Source organism: Hyla sarda, chromosome 2 (assembly GCF_029499605.1).
Source record: "Hyla sarda isolate aHylSar1 chromosome 2, aHylSar1.hap1, whole genome shotgun sequence".
NCBI classification, from domain to species: domain Eukaryota; kingdom Metazoa; phylum Chordata; class Amphibia; order Anura; family Hylidae; genus Hyla; species Hyla sarda.
The window spans coordinates 432,805,862-432,833,020 of NC_079190.1; the positions used below are offsets into that span (position 1 = coordinate 432,805,862).

At 46.8% G+C, this 27,159-nt stretch overlaps 1 protein-coding gene across 1 annotated transcript in view; it reads right to left on the reverse strand.

Annotated features, from left to right (window-relative positions):
- Window positions 1-27,159, reverse strand: part of LRRC75A (leucine rich repeat containing 75A) — a 405,228-nt gene that overhangs the window by 116,674 nt on the left and 261,395 nt on the right. The window contains exon 3 of the mRNA XM_056559114.1: window positions 2,049-2,161. Coding sequence (XP_056415089.1) covers window positions 2,049-2,161 — 113 coding nt within the window. The remainder of the gene's footprint in view (window positions 1-2,048; window positions 2,162-27,159) is intronic.

Genomic DNA, 27,159 nt, shown 5'->3' on the forward strand with positions numbered 1-27,159 from the left:
ATGGCCAAATATGTGTATTGCAGTATTTTTGTAACTTGTTGCCGTTGCACTGTATATGACGGTATTTCTCCCCCCCCCTTTAAATCATGTGACCCGCGAGCACTGTTCTGCTTCCCACCCCAGATTAATCATCAGCCCAGCGTTGCGCTGTCCCTATCGGGGTACTACTCACATTTGTCACCCGCAAGCGCTGCCCTCCTCGTCCTCCTGTTTGTTGTGGCTGGCGTCGCTGACACTCTATAGCTGTATCCCTATGCCCGGGCTGCAAAAGGTAAACAAAAATAAACTTTAACGCACGTTCCTACGTTGGTCTTACACTCTTCCTGGGGACGTGAACGTCGGACAGTCCTCAGCCTATCACCGGCCGCAGCAATGTTCCGCCTTGGCCGGCTTCTTACATGACAGTGCACTCAACCTATCACCGACCGAGGCGGAACATCGTTGCGGCCGGTGATAGGCTGACGGCTTTCCGACGTTCCATCCCTAGGAAGCTGGTCCGGACCGACGGGGAAGGTGAGTTAAAGTTTATTTCGTTTACCTTTTGCAGCCCGGGCATAGGGATACAGTATAGAGCAGTGGTCTTCAACCTGCAGACCTCCAGATTTTGCAAAACTACAACTCCCAGCATGCCCGGACAGCCAACGGCCGTCCGGGCATGCTGGGAGTTGTAGTTTTGCAACATCTGGAGGTTGAAGACCATTGGTATAGAGTGCCAGCGCCGGCGGCCGCAACAGCGCTGGGCTAATAATTAATTGGGGGGGGGGGGGGCAGAACAGTGCTCGCGGGTCACATATGATTAGTTCCCCGATGTGGGCTGACAATTCATTCATTCCTGAGGGGGAGGGGCCAAACGATATAGGTTAAAATTCATATCGTGCAGCACAAAAATTTCGGTATTCGGTATGAATCGGTATACCGCCCAGCCCTAAAATTATTTAGCTTACATTTTCAAAAATGACAACTAATATAGCTGCTCTTCATGCTGTCAGTTTTGCAGCACGAAACAGAAAAATGTAACATCCTCTGTCCAGTAAAATTTTATTTCAATAACGTACATTAATATTTATTTTATTAGTGTATAATGTACATATCAAGGTCATTACAACATATAGTCACATCTATCTTTGGTGATAACATGATGCATTCAGAAAAGCTTGAAGGTACACCTATATATTGCCTTGTGAATGTACAATGTATATTCTTATACAATGGGACATCACAGTGTATGGAGGCATTAGTCATGGGATCTAGGTGGTGGCTCTAGTCATAGCTTTTATATACCTTTCACGAATAATGTATACTAGGCATATGGTCCTCATGATGTATAATGACAAATGATATCATTAGCGGTTGGTTGGTGGATCAAGTCAATGCTTTACCAAGAGAATCCAGGAGCCTGAAGCCACGTTTTCTGGAACCCAGCTCCCTGTCGTTCAACTGTTTGTTAGAGCCATGGTGCCAGAAACACGCGGTTAATGGAACCAAAATCAGACAGCTCCTTACATTGTGTAGATGCCATGCTGGGTGCATGCATGCTGCAGCTCAGTGCAACCTATATGCCTCTGGAGCTTAGAGGTTAAACATGATTTTATAACTTTGCAAACAGCCATCAGCTAAGAATCAGGTATCGCCTATGAGCTATATGCGCATGTCTGCAGCTCTGAACATTACATAGAGCTGATAGATTGCAATGTACACTGTCTAGTGATAAGAATAGCACGATGGCTCTGAATAAAAAAAAATTTGCAATAAAGGTAATTATATGGAAGGAGGTTGTAATGGCGTGCCGGCAGGAGATAAACCAGCACATTATTAGAGGCTGCTAAGAGCCTAGAAAAAGGAATCCTGATATAGGTTACTTTATATAACTGGGTCACGTAAAAGCCCAGGGCTTTCATAGCAAGTCATGTGTATACAAAACAAGTAGGGAGGACCACAGGAGGCAAAATAAACAAGCAATGTGTTCAATGAAAACACTCGCAGATCACTCATACCAAGTACAGATCCATGAGCTGTCAAGGCTTGCTGTTTCTGGAAAGGTGACTCACCAGGCCTGCGGCTTCCGCTTCACGATACCTTGACGTTTCCACTGTGAGTGAGGGCTGAGGTGGTAAGTCAGTTGTCTGCAAACTTTCTCCATGGCCCCAAGTGAATCGCCCTCCTGCAATAGGAAAAACAGGCAGGTTCAGGGCACATAGTATCTATGTACAGTATACTCACATCCATGCTAGAGGTCAACCAACATCAACGTTCTTCTTCTTTACTTCTTGTATAGCTAAGATATTGGTGCCAGGAAGAACAAACTAGTGGGCAGTCAATATGGAATTGAAGGGGCACTCCACTGGCCAGCGTTCGGAACTAAATGTTCTGAACGTTGTTATCGTGCTGCAGGGGTTGGCCACGCCCCCACAATGTAATGACCATGCCCACTCAATGCAAACCTATAGGAGGGGGCGTGACGGCTGTCACGCCCCCTCCCATAGGCTTGCATTGAGGGACGTGGCCATGACATCACAGGGGTGTGACCGACCCCCGCATTACGATAACAGTCAATTCCTTGGTTGACCCCCCTCCCCCAAATACATACTCACTCATTTGGAAAGGAAATATAGCCAAGACAATGACTATAACTATGAATAGCAATGAAATGCTCACTATAAGCACTAAACATTACTATTATCTCTTACTGGCTGCTGTTATAATGAATAATTTGGTGTGCACTATTGACTATGTAAAATCCAAAATCCTGACTGTATGCTACAATTCTATTAGTTTGACTCAAAAGAACATATTAAACTGATAACAATAGTGTAGAGAAAACTATCACGCCTATGATTAATTGTCTCCCAGCTATTTGCTGCTTATCTCAGACAATTCCCATGGAGGATAGAATGACTGAGCGTAATACTGATTATCTTCTTAAGCAAATTTCTAAAAGTTTTCAATTTTTGCTGAGGCATTCATCCTAGGTATCAAAGATAAGTCAAACATAGACTCTGCTAGCACCAGGCGGCCAGAGCACAAGCCCAGGATTGTTGGCCCTATGCCTAGATCTCCAGGGCTCTGTCAACTCAGGACGCAGGTACAGTTGGATACCATGGTGGCGCAGGGAGCCTTCAGTTCCACACGCTCTCTCATAGGTCTGCAGCATGTGAAATGTTGGCTCATGATTGTGACAAACAGACCAAATGGCTGAAATGCTAAAAACCTGATTATAATGGTGGCAATGTGCTTCTTTAAATATGGCATATTCCTCTGTCTAGAAAGGCAATGGTGTCAGGGTAATGGGTCATGATCATACTTTGTTAGACAAGATAATTCATATTACTGATATTGACTATATGATTTAGTCCATTAACTAAAAATTTAGTCCATTACCTTAAAGGAAAACGGCCACCCGTTAACCTACACTAAACCCGATACACCGGGTTATAGTGTGGGTGAACAGGAGACCGATGCAGGGTTTCCTACCTATTTACATACCTGAAGTCCGGCTCCCGGTCCCTCTGAAGTTCGGCTTCTTCCAGCGCGCTGGAGCTGGGCCCACTGGGTTGATTTGAATATTAATGGTCGCTGGTCACGGGAGCACTCAGTAGGCACAAGAAATCACGTGACCACTGACCATGATATTCAAAACCAGCCGGACCCGCCTCCAGCAGGCAATTTGCAGAAGAAAGAAAAGGTTCTTTAGAGGAACCGGGCGCAGACTGCAGGTACATATATATGAGTCAGTGACCCTGCATCGCTCTCCTGTTCACCCGCACTATAACCTGGTGTTTTGAGTTTAGTGTGGGTGAATGGGTGACCGTTTTCCTTTAATATTTTCATCAAAAACTGAGGATGCAGTAGAGAAATTAGATTTTTCTGACAAATACAAAGCCTGATTTTAGACAGACAACTCTATTGTAGATCAAAAATTTGAGATAAGTCACAGTGCAAAACATTCAACAAAACATAACTGTTAATGCCACAAGTTCATGTGTCTCTTATATTACTCTAGAATCAGTGGCAAGGCCAGAAATCACTAGTCAGATATATTTGCAACATGTGAGTGACCCCCTTCCCCACCCCCATCGACCCGGTGGTAGTTTACTGCTTAACGGGGTGTTCCAGGAAAAAAAAATATTTTTTTATATATCAACTGGCTCCAGAAAGTTAAACATATTTGTAAATTACTTCTCTTAAAAAAAATCTTAATCCTTCCAATAATTATCAGCTGCTGAAGTTGAGTTGTTCTTTTTTGTCTGGCAGTAGTGCTCCATCTCTGCTTGTCTTGGGAACTGCACAGAGTAGAATAGGTTTGCCATGGGGATTTGCTTCTACTCTGGACAGTTCCTGAGACAGGTGTAATCAGAGAGGACTTAGACAGAAAAGTACAACTCAACTTCAGCAGCTCATAAGTACTGAAAGGATTAAAACATTTTAATAGAAGTAATTTACAAATCTGTTTAACTTTCTGGAGCCAGCTGATATATATTAAAAAAAGTTTTTTCCTGGATAACCCCTTTAAATCTGTTTTAAGAAAGGCGGAAAAAAGATAGATTATTAACTTCATTTATGTATCAGGTAACAGTTCTGCACATAGAAGTCTAAACAGAGGAAAATAGGGGTATATGATGGAGGAGCTGCACAATAAAAATAAAAACATGGACACGACTTTTGGCCCTACTATATGTATTGTTGTCTTATCCCAGTGCCCGATTCACACCTATACTGCAGATTACTGCTGTATAATGTCCTCCATTCTGCTTTAATGTATATGATCGATGGGACAGAAGGAGTTTCTATTTGATTGCAATGTAGAGAGAGAAACAGCATCTAGTCACTGCCCACTTTGGAGGTGGCACAACTGACAGCTAGAAACTGAGCCTGTTGAAAACTGATAATACATGCAAAACACGAGACATATTCTGTTTAGAAATCATGTAATTCTTTATGTATACACAACAGCTAATTCTGAAAACTTATCATAAATGACAGGTTCATTTTCATGAATGCATATTTAGGCATCCCATTTTGACAGATCTAGATATGTTATGCCTAATGGACCTTTATTATATAATGGTAACTTCTGTAAATCTAGAAGATACTATGAATTCACAATACAAAAATCGAATCCACTCAGAGATGCTTTCACATATGTACATAGTTGAGGAAGTGCAGTTATTAAGGTGGCATTCACATCACGATTTGGGGTCCTGTCAGACCCATGCCGCACCCTATTCATTTCAATGTGCCGGACTGAGTAAGCTAGTGACTCTGGTTGGCTCATTTTTGAACCGTATCAGTTATTGTTGCCGGACTAAAACTGCAGCAGACCACGTTTTTTTCAGTCCAACAACAAAAACTGATACGGATCAAAAATGAGACAACCGTAATAACTAGCTGATTCCTTCAAGCTCATTGATATGAATAAACTCTCCTGCCGAATTCGACTGCCGTACCCCTAAATAATTATGTGAATGCAGCCTAAAAGACATTTCCTCTGATCCTAGAGGATTGCTGTAAACAAAGCATAATTTATCCAAATATGCTACTATAAAAAAGTATGTGCAAATGTGAAAAAAACTACATAGTGTCTTGATGGCTAATATATATAATCATAATATATAACCAATTATATTTATCCTTCCAGTACTCTTTAGCAGCTGTATGCTATAGAAGAAATTATTTTATTTTTGAATTTCTTTTTTGTCTTGTCAACAGTGCTCTCTGCTGACACCTGATGCCCGTATCAGGAACTGTCCAGAGCAGGAGAAAATCTTCATAGCAAACCTATGCTGCTCTGGACAGTTCCTGACACAGACAGAGGTGTCAGCAGAGAGCACGGTGGACAAGACAAAAAAGAAATTCAAAAAGCAAAGAATTTCTTTTGTAGCCTACAGCTGTTTATAAGTACTAGAAGTAATTTACAAATCTGTTTAACTTTCTGGCAGTTTGTTTTAAAAAAAAAAGAAGTTTTCCACCGGAGTACCCCTTTAAGAATCTAAAATATTAGGAAACCTCTAGTTGGTTTGGTAAAAACCGTATTCAAATAAAATAGTTAAGTTTACAAAGAATGAAGCAATAAAGAATCATTACAATTGTTTATCTCAGGAAAACCACTGTAGAGGCTAGAAAAATATTAGCGGTGAATGTACATATTTCTGAATCCGATAATGTAACTATGGTCACAGGGGTCCATACACTGCGCGCCAATTATGCTGTTGCCTATGCTTATATAAAGGAAGAAATTCTCAGTGATACAAGTATATCATGGAATTACTAAATATGGATTAAATTGTGGAAAATCAAAAGTGATCTGAACCTGGAAGTTAAAGGGGTACTCCGCCCCTGGCATCTTATCCCCTATCCTAAGGATAGGGGATAAGATGTTAGATCGCCGCGGTCCCGCTGCTGGGGACCCCGGGGTTCGCCGCTGCGGCACCCCGCCATCATTACTGCACAGAGCGAGTTCACTCTGTGCGTATTGACGGGCGATACAGGGGCCGGAGCAGCGTGATGTCATGGCTCCGCCCCTCAAGACATCTCGGCCCGTCCCCTTAATGCAAGTCTATGGCAGGGGGCGTGACGACCGCCATGCCCCCTCCCATAGACTTGTATTGACGGGGACGGGCCGTGACGTCACGAGGAGCGGAGCCGTGATGTAACGATGCTCCGGCCCCTGTATTGCCCGTCATTACGTGCAGAGCGATCTCCCTCTGCGCAGTAATGATAGCGGGGTGCTGCAGCAGCGATCCCCGGGGTCCCCAGCAGCGGGACTGCGGCGATCTAACCTTATCCCCTATCCTTTGGATAGGGGATAAGATGTCTAGGGGCGGAGTACCCCTTTAAGATAAATATGACAGTTTTGGGTTTCTGGTTGAATGACACTACTGGCGCTCCTTAAATTGGCACAACAATTGTATTGAGGTGTGAAAACGTTATTTATCTTGAAACAACACTCTGTCGCATGACCAGCAATTTTTTTACTTTGCAAACTGCAAAGGGAGGTGAATGTCATGGAGACCGTGATTCACTGCTTAATATTCTACTCACTATCTTCTATGGCTTCATGGGTTTAAAAATGTTTCCATTATAACCCTACTTCTGATGAGTTCATTGCTCAACCATTTGTCCTCCTCCCCATCCATAAAACCAAAACACCTTTCTCTGTCCCCAGCACCTGCAGAATTGTCTGTCACAAGGAAAAAGCACAGTCGCAGACTGAGGTTAAAATTAAACCGAGAAATCAGAAGCTCTGAGTCACTGCAGACAGGAACAAGGATAAAATGAATTAATGCTTCCTATTCAGGCTGTAATCTCTGGGCCTTGTCTATTATTAACCCATGTATTACTTCAGTAGCACCTGGAAAGAAAAGATTTGTGAGCAGTAAAAAAAAAAAAATATCTGTCCTCAGCAAAAAATGGGAATATTATAATTAATATGCCATTCTTTAAAATATAACATTATTCGGACCATTTTAAAAGTGACTATGTTACAAATAAAGCAAAACACAAGGGAATGTTTGAAGATTTTTGCAGATGCAAGGAACATATGAGAATGGAAAAACAGGTGTAAATGAACATCTCAGGTTATAAATATTCCCTTAGTGGCTGAAAAAAGAACAATAATATAGAAGATATCTAATTACAAAATGGAAATGTTCATAAGAAACCAATCTTTCTTTACTCCAAGCATGACTGGTGATATGTCATATGTACTAATCATTAAAGGGGTATTCCGGCGCTAAGACATCTTATCCCCTGTTACGCCGAGCGCTCCGGGTCCCCGTTCCTCCCCGGAGCGCTCGCCTCATCCTCGCTACTACAGCGCCCCGGTCAGATCCACTGACCGGGTGCGCTGCGGTACCGCCTCCAGCCGGGATGCGATTCGCGATGCGGGTGGCGCCCGCTCGCGATGCGCACCCCGGCTCCCGTACCTGACTCGCTCTCCGTCGGTCCTGTCCCGGCGCGCGCGGCCCCGCTCCCTAGGGCGCGCGCGCGCCGGGTTTCTGCGATTTAAAGGGCCACTGCGCCGCTGATTGGCGCAGTGGTTCTAATTAGTGTGTTCACCTGTGCACTCCATGTATATACCTCACTTCCCCTGCACTCCCTCGCCGGATCTTGTTGCCCTTGTGCCTTGTGAAAGCGTTCCCTTGTATGTTCCTAGCCTGTGTTCCAGACCTCCTGCCGTTGCCCCTGACTACGATCCTTGCTGCCTGCCCCGACCTTCTGCTACGTCCGACCTTGCTTCTGTCTTCTCCCTTGTACCGCGCCTATCTTCAGCAGTCAGAGAGGTTGAGCCGTTGCTAGTGGATACGACCTGGTCACTACCGCCGCAGCAAGACCATCCCGCTTTGCGGCGGGCTCTGGTGAAAACCAGTAGTGACTTGGAACCGGTCCACTAGCACGGTCCACGCCAATCCCTCTCTGGCACAGAGGATCCACCTCCTGCCAGCCGGCATCGTGACAGTAGATCCGGCCATGGATTCCGCTGAGGTGCCGCTGTCAAGTCTTGCCAACATTTCCACGATGATCACCCAACGAAATCACCAGCTGGCATACTTGACCACCGTGACACAGCAACTGAAGTCACAGTTACAGCAGCTGCTGTCACTGACACAGCAGCTGCAACTGCAACAACCATCTCCTCCGCCGGCTCCTGCAACTCCTCCGCAGCGTCCGGCCGCTCCTAACCCCTGCTTGTCCCTGCCGGACAAATTTGATGGGGACTCTAGACTCTGCCGTGGTCTCCTTTCTGGAAAGGCCTTGTCTTGGGCCACACCGCTCTGGGACCGCAATGATCCTGCCACAGCCACAGTCCAGTCCTTCTTCGCTGAGGTCCGTGGTGTCTTCGAGGAGCCTGCCCGAGCTTCTTCTGCCGAGACTGCCCTGCTGAACCTGGCCCAGGGTGTTTCTTCCGTTGGCGAGTACGCCATTCAGTTCCGTGCTCTTGCTTCCGAGTTGTCCTGGAATAGTGAGGCCCTCTGCGCGACCTTTAAAAAAGGCCTATCCAGCAACATTAAAGATGTTCTGGCCGCACGAGAAACTCCTGCTAACCTACATGAACTCATTCATCTTGCCACTCGCATTGACATGCGTTCTTCCGGATGGCGTCTGGAACTCCGCCTGGATATGGACTTTGTTCGCACGAGGCGTTTTTTCCCCCCGGCTCCTCTCTCCTCTGGTCCTCTGCAATCCGTTCCTGTGCCTCCCGCCGTGGAGGCTATGCAGGTTGACCGGTCTCGCTTGACACCTCAAGAGAGGACACAACGCCGCATGGAGAATCTTTGCCTGTACTATGCCGGTACCGAACACTTCCTGAAGGATTGTCCTATCCGTCCTCCCCGCCTGGAAAGACGTACGCTGACTCCGCACAAAGGTGACACAGTTCTTGATGTCAACTCTGCTTCTCCACGCCTTACTGTGCCTGTGCGGATATCTGCCTCTACCTTCTCCTTCTCTACTATGGCCTTCTTGGATTCCGGATCTGCAGGAAATTTTTTTTTGGCCTCTCTTATCAACAGGTTCAACGTCCCTGTGACCAGTCTCGCCAGACCCCTCTACATCAATTGTGTTAACAATGAAAGATTGGACTGTGCCGTGCGTTACCGCACGGAACCCCTCCTAATGTGCATCGGACCTCTTCACGAAAAAATTGAGTTTTTGGTCCTCAGGTTCTTTGGCCCCAAGAAGAGGGGGAGACCCAAGGGGGGGGGTACTGTTACGCCGAGCGCTCCGGGTCCCCGTTCCTCCCCGGAGCGCTCGCCTCATCCTCGCTACTACAGCGCCCCGGTCAGATCCACTGACCGGGTGCGCTGCGGTACCGCCTCCAGCCGGGATGCGATTCGCGATGCGGGTGGCGCCCGCTCGCGATGCGCACCCCGGCTCCCGTACCTGACTCGCTCTCCGTCGGTCCTGTCCCGGCGCGCGCGGTCCCGCTCCCTAGGGCGCGCGCGCGCCGGGTCTCTGCGATTTAAAGGGCCACTGCGCCGCTGATTGGCGCAGTGGTTCTAATTAGTGTGTTCACCTGTGCACTCCATGTATATACCTCACTTCCCCTGCACTCCCTCGCCGGATCTTGTTGCCCTTGTGCCTTGTGAAAGCGTTCCCTTGTATGTTCCTAGCCTGTGTTCCAGACCTCCTGCCGTTGCCCCTGACTACGATCCTTGCTGCCTGCCCCGACCTTCTGCTACGTCCGACCTTGCTTCTGTCTTCTCCCTTGTACCGCGCCTATCTTCAGCAGTCAGAGAGGTTGAGCCGTTGCTAGTGGATATGACCTGGTCACTACCGCCGCAGCAAGACCATCCCGCTTTGCGGCGGGCTCTGGTGAAAACCAGTAGTGACTTGGAACCGGTCCACTAGCACGGTCCACGCCAATCCCTCTCTGGCACAGAGGATCCACCTCCTGCCAGCCGGCATCGTGACATCCCCTATCCAAAGGATAGGAGATAAGATGCCTGATCATGGGGGTCCCGCCACTGGAGCATTGCGACGTCATGGCCCCGCCCCTGTGTGACATCACGCTCCACCCCCTCAATGCAAGCCTATGGGAGGGGGCGTGACCCCGCGATCAGGCATCTTATCCCCTATCCTTTGGATAGGGGATAAGATGTCTTAGCGCCGGAGTACCCCTTTAACAATTCTTTTTTTTTTCTTAATGGGTAACTGATAACCTGAACACACGGTCTTATAGTGCAGGTGACCCTCTTTATAACAATGCTTCTCTTTTCTGAATCTGTCCAGCTGTTGTGTCATGTATGAAATGTAAATCCTAATTCTGGAAACTAGCAACGGGAGCGTTTCCATTGCTCTTTTAGCAATTGTTCTTGATCTCCCAGTCGTTCCACCTACCCCTTTATAAATATTCACTGCCCCTGGTGCTGGCGTGTGTCTCAGCAACGGAATCGGGAGCTGTGTCATCGCTATTGCTGTAGGAACAGTGAATATTGATGGAGGGGCGGGCCAAACAGCCGAGAGATGAAGACATTAGTATTGTGAAAATAGCAATGGGAACGCTCCCATTGCTAGTTTCCCAGTATTAGCATAAATTCATTTTGCTGGATATACCACAACAAGTGGACGGATTTAGGTAAGATATGCATTGTTAGAAAAAGGATTATCCGCACTAAAGGCCTGTGTGTTGAGGTTTGTGCAGGACACCCTCCTGTCAGTTTCCCATTAAGAAAATGGAAATAGGAAGAAGTGTAACAAGTAACTAGAGATGAGCGAGCTTTTCAGAAATTCGATTCGGCCGATTCGCCGAATTTTCTGATAAAGTTTGTTTTGATCTGAATTTTTTGCGGCAAATCTATATTAAAAAAGGCTATTTCTAACCTACATACAGCCTCTATAGGGTTATAGAACACTTTGCTAAAACGCATATGGAGTGTGCTGGGTTAGTGAAATAATACTGTTATTCAGAATAACATGTAGATTACCGGCATCACTTTTAGAATCACTGCCGCACAGCAGCACAATTACAGAGCCTGGTGGTGGCATCAGTGTCAGGAGACCATATAGTGACTGAATGACATAGCGTGGAGGTGTTGGTAGCATGAGGAGACCATTTAGTGGCTGAATGGCACAGTCTGGAGGTGTTGGCAGCATGAGGACACCATATAGTGGTTGAATGACACAGCTTGGATGACGCTGAAGCATGAGGACACCATATAGTGGCTGAATGACACAGCGTGGAGGTGTTGGCAGCATAAGGAGACCATATAGTGGCTGAATGGCACAGCGTGGAGGTGTTGGCAGCATGAGGACACCATATAGTGGCTGAATGGCACAGTGTGGAGGTGTTGGCAGCATAAGGACACCATATAGTGGCTGAATGACACAGCCTGGAGTTGGCTGATTCACGAGTACACAGCAGGGCTTCACAATCCCCCCCCAAAAAAACACCACAGTTTTAGAAATTTTTGAAAAAGATTTTGGATAGTGGGTGCTACCTATGAGAAAATTTGAAATTCCCAGACCCTGGCCCCACAGCGGCATCAGTAACCCATATATTGCCTGAATTACACAGCCTGGAGTTGGCTGATGCACGAGTACACAGCAGGGCTTCACAATCCCCCCCAAACAACACCACAATTTTAGAAATTTTTGAAAAAGATTTTGGATAGCGGGTGCTACCTATGAGAAAATTTGAAATTCCCAGACCCAGGCCCCACAGCAGCATCAGTAACCCATATACTGCCTGAATTACACAGCGCCATCATCTTTTGATTTGAAATTTAAAACAACCTTTGCGTGTCCCGGACCCCAGCGTGTGGGTATGAAGGACCAAATCCAACAAGCCCCCACAGAGCTCATGTGGCCGTGAGATTTAGGCACAATGTCTCCATTGCCCTGACCGGCCATTGTTTCCAAGACTTCTCGCCAAGGCAAACCATGTGAAGAACAGCGTGACACCGCCGTGACCTGCACACATGGTATGCTGAAGGGCCACTGAGACTTTTCCGGGCAGTGGAGGCTTAAGACACAGTGGACACTGTCACAGGACCAAGGGGCTGACAGAGTGTAGCAGGAAGCAGCATTGAGTACACACCAGGGCTTCAGAATCCCAAAGAAAAAACAACCATTTAAAAAAAAAAATTTAAGAATATTTAGGACAGCGGTTGCTACCTATATATTGCCTGAATGACACAGCCTGGAGTTGGCTGATGCATGAGTACAAACTAGGGCTTCACAATCCCTCCAAAAAAACACAACAATTGTAGAAATTTATGAAGAAGACTTATGGATAGCAGGTGCTACCTATGAGAAAATTTGAAATTCCTAGACCCAGGCCCAGCAGCGCCATCAGTAAACCATATATTGCCTGAATGACACAGGCTGGAGTTGGCTGATGCATGAGTACGCACCAAAGCTTCACAATCCATAATAAAAAAGAAAAAAAAATTACGAAAAATTTTAACGAAAATTCAGGACAGCGAGTGCTCTCTATATATTAACAGAATGACGCAGCCTGGAGTTGGCTGCAGCATGAGGAGAACATTGAAATGTGTGATTTTTTTTTTTGAAATTTAAATCAAACTTTGTGTCCCGGACCCCGCCGTGTGGGTACAAAGAACCTAATCTCACAAGCACCCACAGGGCTCATGTGGCCGTGAGATGTAGGCGCAACGTCTCCATAGCCCTGACCACCATTTTTGTTTTTTTGTACCTTTGTTTAAGAACAAGCGCATATTCAAGAGTCCAGAAGACTCAATAATGCAGGGCGGTGGACCACCAAAAGACATTCTTCTATAAAATAATTTTTTAATGAAATAAAGAAGCAGAGTTCGTCCCTCTGTGTATTTTTTTTGAAAATTTTACTTTAAAAATCACATGCAACAATCGTTCAATGGTGTAATGGTTATTATTGTGGAAAATTCAAATTTATTACTGTGATAATTATCAGAAAATTTGAAAAAAACACTACCCATGAGTGTTTAATAACCCCATACATTGCACCGTAAATGTTGAAATTTAACTTAAGCATGTATGTATGTATTTCAAAAATCCTAAAATTAAAGGCCCAAGCCCAGAAGCATCATGAAGTCAAGTAGTTCCTGAAAGACACAGGAGCAGTCAGGAGTAGGCATCAACAGTACCCAAGAGGCTTTAATAACCCCTTACATTGCACAATCACTCGCGAGATCGAGCAATAACAGGTGTGTTATGCCCTCAGATGTCCGGGGCTGCATGCGCGCTACACTGAACGGACCAGCGTGTATCTAACTTTCACCGACAGGTGTAGGTAACTCGCTGAACCCCGTTCGCGATAGGGATCAGGGATTGCAATTATTTACCAGGAAAGAAGAATCACAACTAAGCGCGGTTCATAAGCTCGGGTTCATTAAGTCCCTGCCCTTTGTACACACCGCATGTCTCTACTACCGATTGGATGGTTTAGTGAGGTCCTCGGATCAGCCCCGGCAGGGTAGGAGAAGGCCCTGGCAAAGTGCCGAGAATTTAAAGATCATTGTTGAAATTTGCATTAAGCATGTATTAGCTACTGCTGAACTTCCAAAAATTGAAGGCCCAAGGCCTGAGGCATGAGGGAGGCAAGTAGTTCCCGAAAGACACAGAATGAGTCAGGAGCAGTCATTCGCAGTACCCAAGAGGGTTTCATAACCAACCCCTTACATTTAAAGATCAATGTTGAAATTTGCATTAAGCATGTATTTAGCTACTGCTAAACATCCAAAAATTGAAGGCCCAAGGCCTGAGGCATCAGGGAGACAAGTAGTTCCTGAAAGACACAGAATGAGTCAGGAGCAGGCATTCACAGTACCCAAGAGGGTTTCATAACCCCTTACATTTAAAGATCAATGTTGACATTTGCATTAAGCATATATTTAGCTACTACTAAACATCCAAATATTAAAGGCCCAAGGCAAGAAGCATCAGTGAGGCAAGTAGTTGCTGAAAGACACAGGATGAGTCAGGAGCAGGCAATCGCAGTACCAAAGAGGGTTTCATAATCCTAACTGATAACCCAAGAGGGTTTCATAACCAACCATAATTGGGAAATGTTGGTGTAGCAGCATGGTCAATCTACTCTGAGGCATCTGGCATTGGTGCATGGAAATCCTGGCTGATCCATCCCTGATTCACCTTCACAAACGTCAGTCTCTCCACATTTTTAGTGGACAGACGAGTTCGCCTTGGGGTGACAATGGCCCCAGCCGCACTAAACACCCGCTCTGATGGCACACTACTGGCCGGGCAGGACAGCTTTTCCAGGGCAAACTCTGCTACTTGTGGCCATAAATAAAAGTTTGGCTGCCCAGAAGTCCAGCGGATCTTCAATGGTTGTTGGCATGGCCATGTCAAGGTATGTCCCCACCTGCTGGTTCAGTTCCTGCTCCATGTCTACCTGCTGCTGATGAGTTGCTTCACTATGCGGGTGAAGAAAGCTACTCATCAGCGACTGTAGACTCAGGCTGCTGCTGATTGAGCTGGTACTGCTCCTGCCACCCCTCCCCTCCCCAGCAGCCATGGCAGTGAAAGGTGAGCGCAGAGGGCCCCCCGAGTCAGATCTGCGAGTGGATGGACCATGTGGCCGATAGGCATCAGCCAACTGACTACGTAGAATCTCTCTGTAGTAGGTCAGTTTGTCCTCCCTCTCAGTTGGTGTAAAAAAAAGGCCCCCATTTTGGGACATTAGCGAGGGTCTAATAAGGTGGAGATCCAGAAGTCATCCCGCTGACGAATTTTGACAATTTGGGGGTCACTACGCAAGCAACTGAGCATGCATCATGCCATTTGCGCCAGTGACTCGAAGGGACTACCTGCCTCCATCTCCACTGCATACTGCCACGGTGTGTCTGGGTCCTCTGTCTCAACTTCCTCATAACCCTCCAGCTCCTCTGGCTGCTCCTGCTCCTCCTCTCCTGTCCGATGACTAGAAACACCGGCCATCTCATCCAACCTAAACTGTGCTCAGCTCTGCCCCTCATCATCCTCCTCCTCCAGTTCAGCCCCCACAGGGCTCATGTAGCCTTGAGATGTAGACGCAACGTCTCCATTGCCGTGACCAGCCATGGTTTCAATCATTTGTTGTAGGAAATGTAGGAGTGGAATTACGTCGTTCATGGCGTAATCCAGGCGACTCACAAATAATGTGGTTTCCTCAAAGAGCCTCAGCAAACGGCAGGTGTCACATATGAGCTGCCACTGGTTCAAATTGAAGTTACACAGGGGAGTACTCCATCCGTGATGGCTTTTCTTTGTTCGTATAGTCTGTCCAACATACCGAGGGTGGAATTCCAACATGTGGCAACATCACAAATAAGACTATGTTGTGGGATACCGTTCTGATGCTGCAGCTCAAGGAAGGTGTGCTTGGCGGTGTACGAGTGGCTGAAGTGCATGCAGTTTCCTTGCCATTTTCAGGACGTTTTGCAAATGGGGTGAAGACTTGAGGAAGTGCTTGACAATCAGATTCAACACGTGTGCCATGCAGGGTGCATGTTTCACACTTCCTTGTCGCAGCGCGGACATGATGTTCTTCCCGTTGTCGGTCACCATGGTTCCCATTTCCAGATTTCGTGAAGTAAGCCATACTCGGATTTCTTTATGAATGAACGTTAGTAGTTCCTCCCCTGTGTGACTCCGTTCGCCAAGGCAAACCATGTGAAGAACAGCTTGACACCACCGTGCCCTACACACATGGTACGATGAAGGGCCACTGAGATTTGGACGTGCAGTGGAGGCCGAGGACACGGTGGAGGATGAGGAGGTGGCGTCGCACACTGTAACAGGACCAACTGCCTGGGAGCGAGAGCGTGGAGGAGGAAGCGGTGTGACCTGTCCAAGTTGCTGTTGTGGCTGTGCAGGAACCACATTTACCCAGTGGGCCGTAAAAGACAAGTATTGTCCCTGCCCGTAGTTACAACTCCACACGTCGGTGCTGCCGTGCACTTTTGAACACACCGACAGGCTCAAGGACTGGCCCACCTTCTCTTGTACAAACTTATGCAGGGCTGGTACTGCCTGCTTCGCAAAGAAATGACGGCTTGGGACTCTCCACCTCGGCTCGGGACAAGCCATCAATTCTCTGAAAGGTGCAGAGTCCACCACTTGAAAAGGGGGGGACTGCAACACCAGCAACTTGGACATGAGCACATTCAACTTCTGCGCCGTTGGATGAGTGGGCGCATACTGTTGTCTCTTGGACATGGCTTCGCCGATGGATTGTTGGCGGAATGGCTGACTAAAAGCGGGAGAAGCAGGAGCGAAAGAAGGAGGGTTTGACACACAGCACCCTTTGGCTGAGGTGGTGGAGCCTTGGCTGGATGAAGGAGGGAGCAGATGGCCACTGGGTGATGCAGCAGGCTGGACCACTACATCGGAGCCACGGATCTCCCAGGCCGCTTTATGGTGGCGAAGCATGTGTTGACGCAGGGCCGTGGTGCCGACATTGGGACCCTGGTCACGCTTCACCTTCTGCCGACAGATCTTGCATGTGGCTACGTGAACCTCCTCCGGATGCCTTATAAAAGACTTCCACACCGCCGAGTAGCTGATTTTCCCACCCGCAGTCCGCACTAATTGACTGCTACTGGCGCCGTCTCCAGGAACCCCAGTTCCACTACCTCCCGAAAAAGGTAGGCTGCCGCGAAGCAGGTGGTCTCCCCGGGCACGTTTGGCTCCTGAATTTTCACTACTGCCACCACGCTGACTGCCAACTGTGCTACCGCCTTGCTGCCTCAAGGGCAACCTGCAACTCTCTTCTCCTGATGATGATGAAGCCCCTTCTGCTCCCGGCTCCCAATTGCGATCGGCTTCATCATCATCCACAGGTGTGTGCATGTCACTGATGTCCTCCTCAGGTTCCCCAACAGTGTCTGTTTCAGGACCCTGAACCCTTGCAACACCGCCACCCACGTCACTCTCCGCATCACTACTTGGCCACCTAGCGGAGCAAGCGGCGCATGTCTCCTTCCCTTCTTGGCTGTCCAGTAGCTGCTGACTTTCCTCTATTAAATCGTCCTCAGTAAATAGTGGAGCTGAACCCACAGCATAACATACTTCTTTAGGAGAGGGAACAGCATAGGGCAGAGGCAATGGGAGGACAGGGACTGCTCCCGGGCCATGCCAACTGAGGGTTGTGTCTGAGGAACCCACCGACTGTTGACTGGGGGTGTCAGATGTCACTTGTAATTATGTGGATGAGCGTGTTAACCAATCGATGACGGCAGATGGATTGCTGGTGGATACACAACCGCTGGCTTATAATGGGAGCTCAGGCCTCTCGCTGCAACTCCTGCTACCACTCACCCCAAGTCTGCTACCCACTCTGCCACTCCTCTGTGCACATCCTGGCACTTCTCTGTCTGACATACTTAGTGCGTTTATGAGGGTATTACAATACGCTACACTACTCTTTAAACAGTATTTGTCTAGAACAGCAGCAGGTGATTACTTACGGCTGTCCTTTCACAGTATGTAGGCCCTTGACAGCTTAACAGGTACTAAATGGTACAATACTTGGCTGTACCTATGCGGTATGCACTGATGAGGGCAGTAATATGCCTAACTATACGCAGAAAAAAATCAGCATTTTTGTAAAACACCAGCCAGTGGATACTATTGTTTGGACTTTGACGGTATGGAGCACCTTGACAGCTTAACAGGTACTAAATGGTACAATACTTGGATGAACCTATGCGGTATGCACTGATGAGGGCAGTAATATGCCTAACTATACGCAGAAAAAAATCTGTATTTTTGTAAAACACCAGCAGGTGAATGCTATTGTTTGGATTTTGATGGTATGGACACCTTGACAGCTTAACAGGTACTAAATGGTATAATGAAGCGATTGGTTGCAAATCAAATTTTTCATGAAATTCGTAATGAATTCGGGTTCGTCAACTTCGATTCGCTCATCTCTACAAGTAACCATGGGGCCCATAGTAAACTTTGTAAACCTTACCTTGACTACCCTGAAAGTTCCGGGGGAAAAAACCAACAACTGTGGTATAATGGTCTTCCTTACACACAGGATAATGTACACAGTGATTTCAGAGTACTGAAAAAATGCACAAAGTGATGTCACAGTACTGAGATACTGCACGCAGAGATGTAAAAGTACTGAGAACATGCACACAGTGATGTCACAGTACAAGGATAATTCCCACAGTGATGTCCTAAGAAAATGCACATATGGATAGCATGAACTGTGATGTCACAGTATAGGGATAATGGACAGAGTGATGTCACAGTACAGGGATTGTGCACACTATGATATTATAGCACAGGGAAAACACACAAAAAGATTATCATGTCACCAAAGCATATGAAAAAAATATATATAATGATGGTACATGAAGGTGTCACATCCACGAGGAAAAGTTACAGATGATTCTGTGGGGGCGCACTAGTAGTTGGAGTTCCCCAAGCAAATACTTTAATATCATAGCAGCTATATGGTAATGGTTAAACCCTGGGTATCTCCTTATGACCACAGGAATCCTTGTCAATGGGGTCCACCACACTGAGAACCGTTTATGATCTGGGCACTCTTATGTATGTAGTGTCTTGGTGCAAGTGTGGAATGCTCATAATGTTGGTGCAAATGATTGCAGCCAAACTCACTTGTGAACTTGGAACAAAAAACACTTCTTTACTGTACTGTACTGACAAGGGTCATTGTACACCTTAGGTGTCTGGCATGCAACAGATCTAGCCCCATCATTATTTTTGAAGCTCTGCTCATAGGACAGAGAACAATGTAAAAAGTTACCAATGGCATGAATCTAGCCGAAATTTTTTCAGATTTAATATAATTTTTTTTTAAATGTATAATTTTATATACTGAAGAAACAAGAGGTATCCAACACCTACATCACCTCTGTAATTACTAAACAAACATTCCTGCTCATAAAATGAATGATACTGGTAATAAGTAAGGCATCATGGCTCATGGAGTTCCATAATATCTCTCTGTAGGTTCACGGAAGTGGAAAACCATAAATATTCAATTATTCCAGATGGAAATAAAATAGCAGCACTCACCATGGACTGTAACTTCTTCTTCTTCTTTATTGCATGATAAACTCCCATACATGTTGACAATCGGGAGACAAACAAAGGTAGGGGTGTTTGAAGAATAAGAGGCAACAACAGCAGTTTCACATGTCTGGTGCTTCATCGGGCCTCAATGAGGCCCGATGAAGCACTAGTCATGTGAAACGGCTGTTACCTACTATTCAGCTGAACACCTCTATCTTTGTTTCTCCCTACCACTTTCTTTTTTATATACATTTTTAATGAGGTTTTACACAATGTTAAATACAAAGAAAAAAGAAAACACAAAACCCCACCCATCTCAACAGTAACCACCCACCCTACCCACAAGCCGAAGAGTGCCAAGTCCACCATAAGGCTTAGTCCATCTGTCCATCTGAGATGATTCTTTATGTGAGCTGAAATAGGGTAAACTATAACAGCATTCCAGGCAATATACAGAAAAGGGACTCTCCACCCCTTCAACTTAAATGTGAGTATATAATGCAATAAAGAAAAATTAGGGTCCAGGGTGAGTGACGATATTTTACTTCTATCTGGAATCGGATTTTGGCCATCCGACGCATTGGATAGTAGCACCTTTATTTACTTGTACTGATTTTGCTATTTTGAGTGGAATTGGTGTGAGGTTGCGGCAACTGGGTCAGACTTTCTTCTTTGCTACATTGGAATAAATATTGCATTGACTTTCCATAAGTTCAGGATAATGCATTGGGAAGTAAACAAGACATCAATGAGAAATGCTTAACAACATCCTTCCTTGCAGACAGAAGGCTAATTACTTTTTATCAATATATCGGCAAGAGGGATTTTAGAGTTTTGCAAGCCAGTTGTCTTACTAAACAAATCTTTTAACCCACAACGGTGACTCTAAGGAGAAGGCAATGATAGTGCTCTGGTGCAGAAATCCCACATTTTCTTCCTCTGATCCAAATCTTCCGAGTTGTTATAAGACTTGATGAAAGCACAGCTTGCGTGTAAGTAGCGTGACGTGCTTTTTCTTCTGGGAAAAGATAGGTATGCTATATGCAAATCACAAAAAATCCCCACAACGGATCAATTAGTCTTGTGCAAGATAACATTTTAGGATCTCCCATCTGTAGATATTGATGCTGCTTGCTGCTACAGGAAGGGCCTATTGCTAAATCTGCCATTAGTTCCACGTTAGTAGGAAATCTACATCCTGGATGTGGCACTTCACACCCCAGATCCTAGCGTGAAATCTTATTTCAGAAAGGCTAAATGAAATCTGTCGAAATGTTTGCCGAACATTTTTTTTTTCCATTCAGAAGGAGGAAGAAAAAAAAACACTCAAAGAAAGTAAAGAGGGAAAGAACAGACAGGATTATCAGGGGAATGCACTATGGGAAAAACTCATTGTAAATCATCTAATTAACCAGTAGGAATAATAAAATATAAATATAGGATTTTTTTGTACAACCCATCTATGTAGGTAGAAGGGAAAAATCAATATATATAGCTATTTACCAAGCTCTCAAGGCTGCTAAGGGTAGTATTTTTATTCCTCCATGCAGTTCTGATACACAGATGAAAACAGGTTTCCGTTAGTTGGCAGTCAGAAGAGCTCAATAGGCTCCCATTCAGTAAGCAGTTAATGCCAGGCTCTTAGGTGATGTATAGCATATAATGAAGGCTGTAATGGCCTTTGTAGTACACTGAATAAGCGGCCTGAGAGACCACTCAGACTGTTTTTCTAATCCCTTATAACAGCTGGGTCAGGTAGAAATGTTTTTGACAGCATTAAGCACTTCTATATCAGATGGCTACTCAAGGATACATCATACAGTTCCTGCCAAGGCAAAAATGGAGAAGACTCGGCTCTTACTTAAAGGGGTACTTCGGTGGCAAACATTATTTTTTTTTTAAATCAACTGGTGCCAGAGAGTTAAACAGATTTGTAAATGTTGCTGCCGTGGCGCCGTGTCTGTGGGGAGGTGCGACCCATAGACTGGTTTGAGTGGCATTGGGGCCGCTCTGCCAGTGGGTCGTTCCCCCCCGTGGGCACTGGTGTCACGGCGGTGGTGGTCACCGCCCAGTGCTACGCCATTTTATGCTAGGGACGTTAGGGACCCACTCTAAATAGGTGGCCTTGACGTGGCGTGTGGGCTTGTACTTTTTGATCAAAAATGTATACTAACAACCTGTTAGTTTTTGATATTATGCTGAGAAGCAATTCAATCATTATACAAGATTGTAGATGTGCGACCATGTCTGTTTCTTCTACCTGAATTCAGATTTGTAAATGACTTCTATTAAAAAATCTTTACCCTTCCAGTACTTATTATTTTCTTTTTGAATTTCTTTTTTGTCTTGTCCACGGTGCTCTCTGCTGACACCTCTGTCCGTGTCAGGAACTGTCCAGAGCAGCATAGGTTTGCAGTGAAGATTTTCTCCTGCTCTGGAATTTCCTCTGCAGCATACAGCTGCTAAAAATTACTGGAAGGGTAAAGATTTTTTAATAGAAGTCATTTACAAATCTAAACGAATAAAGAAGAAGGTACGAGCAGTCAACGCTCAGCGAGATAGTTGCGTGATGGGGTCCAGCTACGGGGAGCTGGATCTCAGCATAGGCGCAGGTACAATGGCGCTCAGAGGCCACGCCGGCAGTTTCGCACGTGAGTGCGTGCTTCTTCCGGCCTGAAGAAGCACGTACTTACGTGCGAAACTGCCGGCGTAGCCTCTGAGCACCATTGTACCTGCGCCTATGCTGAGATGAAGCTCCCCGTAACCGGACCCCATCACGCAACTATCTCCGCTGAGCGGTGAGTGCACGTACGTGCTTCTTTATTCGTTTAGATTGATACTTCATACTTTGTGTATGTGCACCCCACAGGAGATATAGAGTTGGTTTGCTGAGACCACGCTGTTATCCAGTTCAGGTGAAGTTGACCTCTTGTGTGCTCTCGCCTTTTTTCCTATCTCACTGTTGCAATCAGTTACAAATCTGTCTAACTTTCTGGCACCAGTTGATTTAAAAAAAAAAAATGTTTCCACTGGAGTACCCCTTTAATAACACATATCTTCTCTAAGTATACAAACAGTGAAGTTAAAAAAAATATTTGATCCCCTGCTAATTTTATACATTTGCCCACTGACAAAGAATGATCAGTCTATCATTTCAATGTTAGGTTTATCTGAAAAGTGAAAGACACAAGTACAATAACAAAATCTAGAAAAACGCATTTCAAATAAGTAATGAATAGAAATAAGAGTATATTTACATTTTATTCAGGCAAATTAATAAATGAACCCCTATCAATCAGCAAGATTTCTGTCTCCCAGGTGTCTTTTTTACAGGTGACAAGCTGAGATTAGGAGCACTCTCTTAAAGGGAATGCCCCTAATCTCAGCTTGTTAGATGTGTAAAAGACACCCGTTCACAGAAGCATTAAATCAATTAGATTCCAAACTCTTCACCATGGCCAAGACCAAAGAGCTGTCCAAGGGTGCCAGGAAAAAGATTGTAGACCTACACAAGGAATGGACAACAAGACCATCGTCAAGCAGCTTGGTGAGAGAGTTGCTACGATTAATTTTCGATGGAAGTGCAGGGAGACGACAAGGGAAGGAGGTGAGCAAGGGCTACGGACCCGTCTCGCGCTACAAGCACTTCATAAGGTCACTCATGAGTGGCCTTATGAAGCGCTTGTAGCGCGAGACGGGTCCGTAGCCCTTGCTCACCTCCTTCCCTTGTCGTCTCCCTGCACTGTTTTTACAGTTGTGAATATAGTACACAGAGGAAGCAGCAATCGTGGTGAGTGTACCTTACTTCTTTCTTCATGTAACTGGATTTATAGACTGTATCTTCATGCTATTACAAGGTTTGAACCACCACCTACTGCCGTAGAATTAAAGCTGTGGGATTATGTCCAGTGATTAGACTTCCAACAGATGCACGTTGCAGCAGTGCCAGGCTGTGTTGCTCTTCTGTGCTATTGACAAAATAATTGTCATTCACCATCGGTTGGGGGCTCCATGGAAGATCTCTCACCTTGTGGAGTTTCAGTGATCAGGAGAACAGTGAGGAATCATCCCAGAAGTACACATCAGGATCTTGGCAATGATCTCAAGGCAACTGTGACCATAGTCACCAAGAAAACAATTGGTAACACACTACACTGTGAAGAACTGAAATCTTGCAGCGCCAATAAGGTCCCCTGCTCAAGAAAACACATGCACAGGCCCCTCTGAAGTTTACCAATGAACTTCAGAATGATTCAGATGTGTTTGCCTCACTTGATCACGTGGCCTTTTACATGAGACACTGATCAGCCAATAATTTCCCAGTATATAAGGATTTTATTGCATTAATGCCATACATTGCTCAGATACAAAGTGCATACTACAATGCCCAGAGAAAACAGTACCCACATAGTCCATATACACCTGGCCAGTGCCCACATAGTACCAGACACTGCCCCCACACTGTTCATATACACCTGGCAAGTGCCCACATAGTACCAGACACTGCCCCCATACATATCAAACAGTGCCCACACAGTGCATACAGTGGCCTCAAAAAATCTAAAATCAGAAAAAGAATTTGTATGAGAGTATGATTTTAATTTGTAACTACAAATTTTTAAGTACTATGTACGTATTTATTGGCGTATAACACTCATTTTTTAGGCTAACATTTTTAGCCTAAAGTCTATCTGCATGTTATACGCCGATAAGCCGCTGCAGTTCAATGATTTAAAGCGGGCGCTTTAAATCAATGAACTGCAGCGGCTTTTGCAGGTCCAGAGACCTGCCGTCGCTGCCCGATTCTCTGCCCCTGCCTGTCCTGGGGTCCAGAGACTGCCGGCGCCGCTGCCCCATTGCCTCCCCCATCCCCGGTTTTTCTGACCCCGCAGAAGCCCCCAGGAAAGGCAGGGGGAGAGAGGCTGTCGCTGCCCGCTTCTCTCCCCCTGCCTTTCCTGGGGTTTAGAGCCCTGCTGCCGCTGCTTCTCTCCCCCTGGCTATCGGCGCCGCTGCCCCATTGCCTCCCCCATCCCCGGTTTTATAATTACCTGTTGCCGGGGTCGGGTCTGCGCTGCTTCTGGCTCCGTCTACTGCGTCGTTGCTATGTGCTGCGCTACGTAATGACGAGTGACGTCGCATTGAAGACATCACTCGTCACTGCGCCTCGCAGCGCATAGCAATGACACAGGAGACTCCACACCAGAGCCAGAAGCAGCGCGGACCCAACCCCAGCAACAGGTAATTATAAAACCGGGGATGGAGGAGGCAATGGGGCAGTAGCACCGACAGCCAGTGGGAGAGAAGCGGCGGCAGCAGGGCTCTAGACCCCAAGAAAGGCAGGGCGAGAGAAGAGAGCAGTGACGGCCTCTCTCCCCCTGCCTTCCCTGGGGGCTTCTGTGGGGTCAGAAACAGTGTATCGGGGTATACACATGCACACACACGCACCCTCATTTTACCAAGGATATGTGGGTAAAAAAAAAATTTTTTACCCAAACATCCTTGGTAAAGTGAGGATGTGTGTTATAGGCCGGTGCGTGGTATACCCCGATAAATACGGTAATACATATCAATTCACTCCTGCTCCTTCACTGGTGTTTTTGTTGTCACTGAATTTTTAGTTCCAGCTGTACAATGCTTTGTACAGATATTGTTAATCCCTTAAGGACCAAGCCCATTTTCACCTTAACGTCTTCAGGACCCATAACGTATGCATAAGTCTTCACACCCTGGGTCTTAAGGACCCATGACGTATGCATACGTCATGTTTTTTCCTGGTCTCCGCCGCTCACCCGGCGGAGATCGGAAGCGGATCCCTGCTGAAATCCTTCAGCAGGGATCCAGAGCAAACGCCGAGGGGGGCCATGTAGGCCCCCCATGTCGGCGATCGCCGCAAATCGCAAGGGAAATCGCCCTTGCGATCTGCAGCGATACCAGGCTGATCGGGTCTCTGGGACCCGACCGCCCGGTAATTTCGCATAATCCCGGCTGTCACAGATAGCCAGGACCATGCTAACGTATAGGAGCGAGGTGGCAAGCCTGCCACCTCCTCCTATACCCTGCGATCTGTCGGTTAGTTAACCGACCAATCGCAGGAGGGGGGGCGGTTACTTCCTCCCGTCCTGCCCGGCCCCTTGAAGTCCGGAGAGGACGGGAGGAAGACCGGAGAACGCGGCGGGGGACGGGGGAGTGCTGGGGACCGGCCCCGGTACTTACCTTGTCCCTGAAGACCCGGATCCCGGCGAGGAAGATGGCGGCGGCGGCGGCGACAGGTGAGTAGATCTTCAGCCGCGGTCGGGCACTTTACAGCAATGCACGTCGCCATAAAGCGACATGCATTGCTGTATTGGGACCCTATATACTACAACTCCCAGCATGCCCAGACAGCCCTTGGCATCTGGGCATGCTGGGAGTTGCAGTTTTGCAACATCTGGAGGTCCACAGTTTGGAGACCACTGTGCCCTTCCAGATGTTACAAAACTACACATTTTCAGCATGCCCTTACTGTCCAGGCATGCTGGGAGTTGTAGTTCTGTAACATCTGGCCCTTCTGATGTTGCAGAACTACAACTCCCAGCATGCCTGGACAGTTTTGGCATACTGGGAGTTGTAGTTTTGCAACATCTGGAAGGGCACAGATTGGGAACCACTGTATTAGTGGTCTGCAAACTGTAGTCCTCCAGATGTTGCAAACTACAACTCCAAGCATGCTGGGAGTTGAAGTTCGGCAACATCTGGCTCTAAAGATGTTGCCGAACTACTACTCCCAGCATGCCTGAGAATGTTTGGGAGTTGTGGTTTTGCAACAACAGGAGGCACACTGGTTGGGAAACATTGTCTGTTTCCTAACTCAGTGTTTCCCAACCCGTGTGCCATCTAGCTGTTGCAAAACTATAACTACCAGCATGCACTGATAGACTGTGCATGCTGGGAGTTGTAGTTTTGCAACAGCTGGAGGTCTCCCCCTTGTGAATGTACAGGGTACATTCACATGGGCAGGGGGCTTACAGTGAGTATTGTTACGCCTAGCGCTCCGGGTCCCCGCTCCTCCCCGGAGTGCGTACGGCGTCTCTCTCTCCGCAGCGCCCCGGTCGGTCCCGCTGACCGGGAGCGCTGCACTGTCATGGCCGTCGGGGATGCGATTCGCACAGCGGGACGCGCCCGCTCGCGAATCGCATCCCAGGTCACTTACCCGTTCCCGTCCCCTGCTGTCATGTGCTGGCGCGCGCGGCTCCGCTCTCTAGGGCGCGCGCGCGCCAGCTCCCTGAGACTTAAAGGGCCAGTGCACCAATGATTGGTGCCTGGCCCAATTAGCTTAATTGGCTTCCACCTGGTCCCTGACTATATCTGACCTCCTCCCATGCACTCCCTTGCCGGATCTTGTTGCCCTTGTGCCTAGTGAAAGCGTTTTGTGTGTTCAAAGCCTGTGTACCAGAACTTCTGCTATCCACCCTGACTACGAACCTTGCTGCCTGCCCCGACCTTCTGCTACGTCCGACCTTGCTTCTGTCTACTCCCTTGTACCGCGCCTATCTTCAGCAGCCAGAGAGGTTGAGCCGTTGCTAGTGGATACGACCTGGTCACTACCGCCGCAGCAAGACCATCCCGCTTTGCGGCGGGCTCTGGTGAAAACCAGTAGTGACTTAGAACCGGTCCACTAGCACGGTC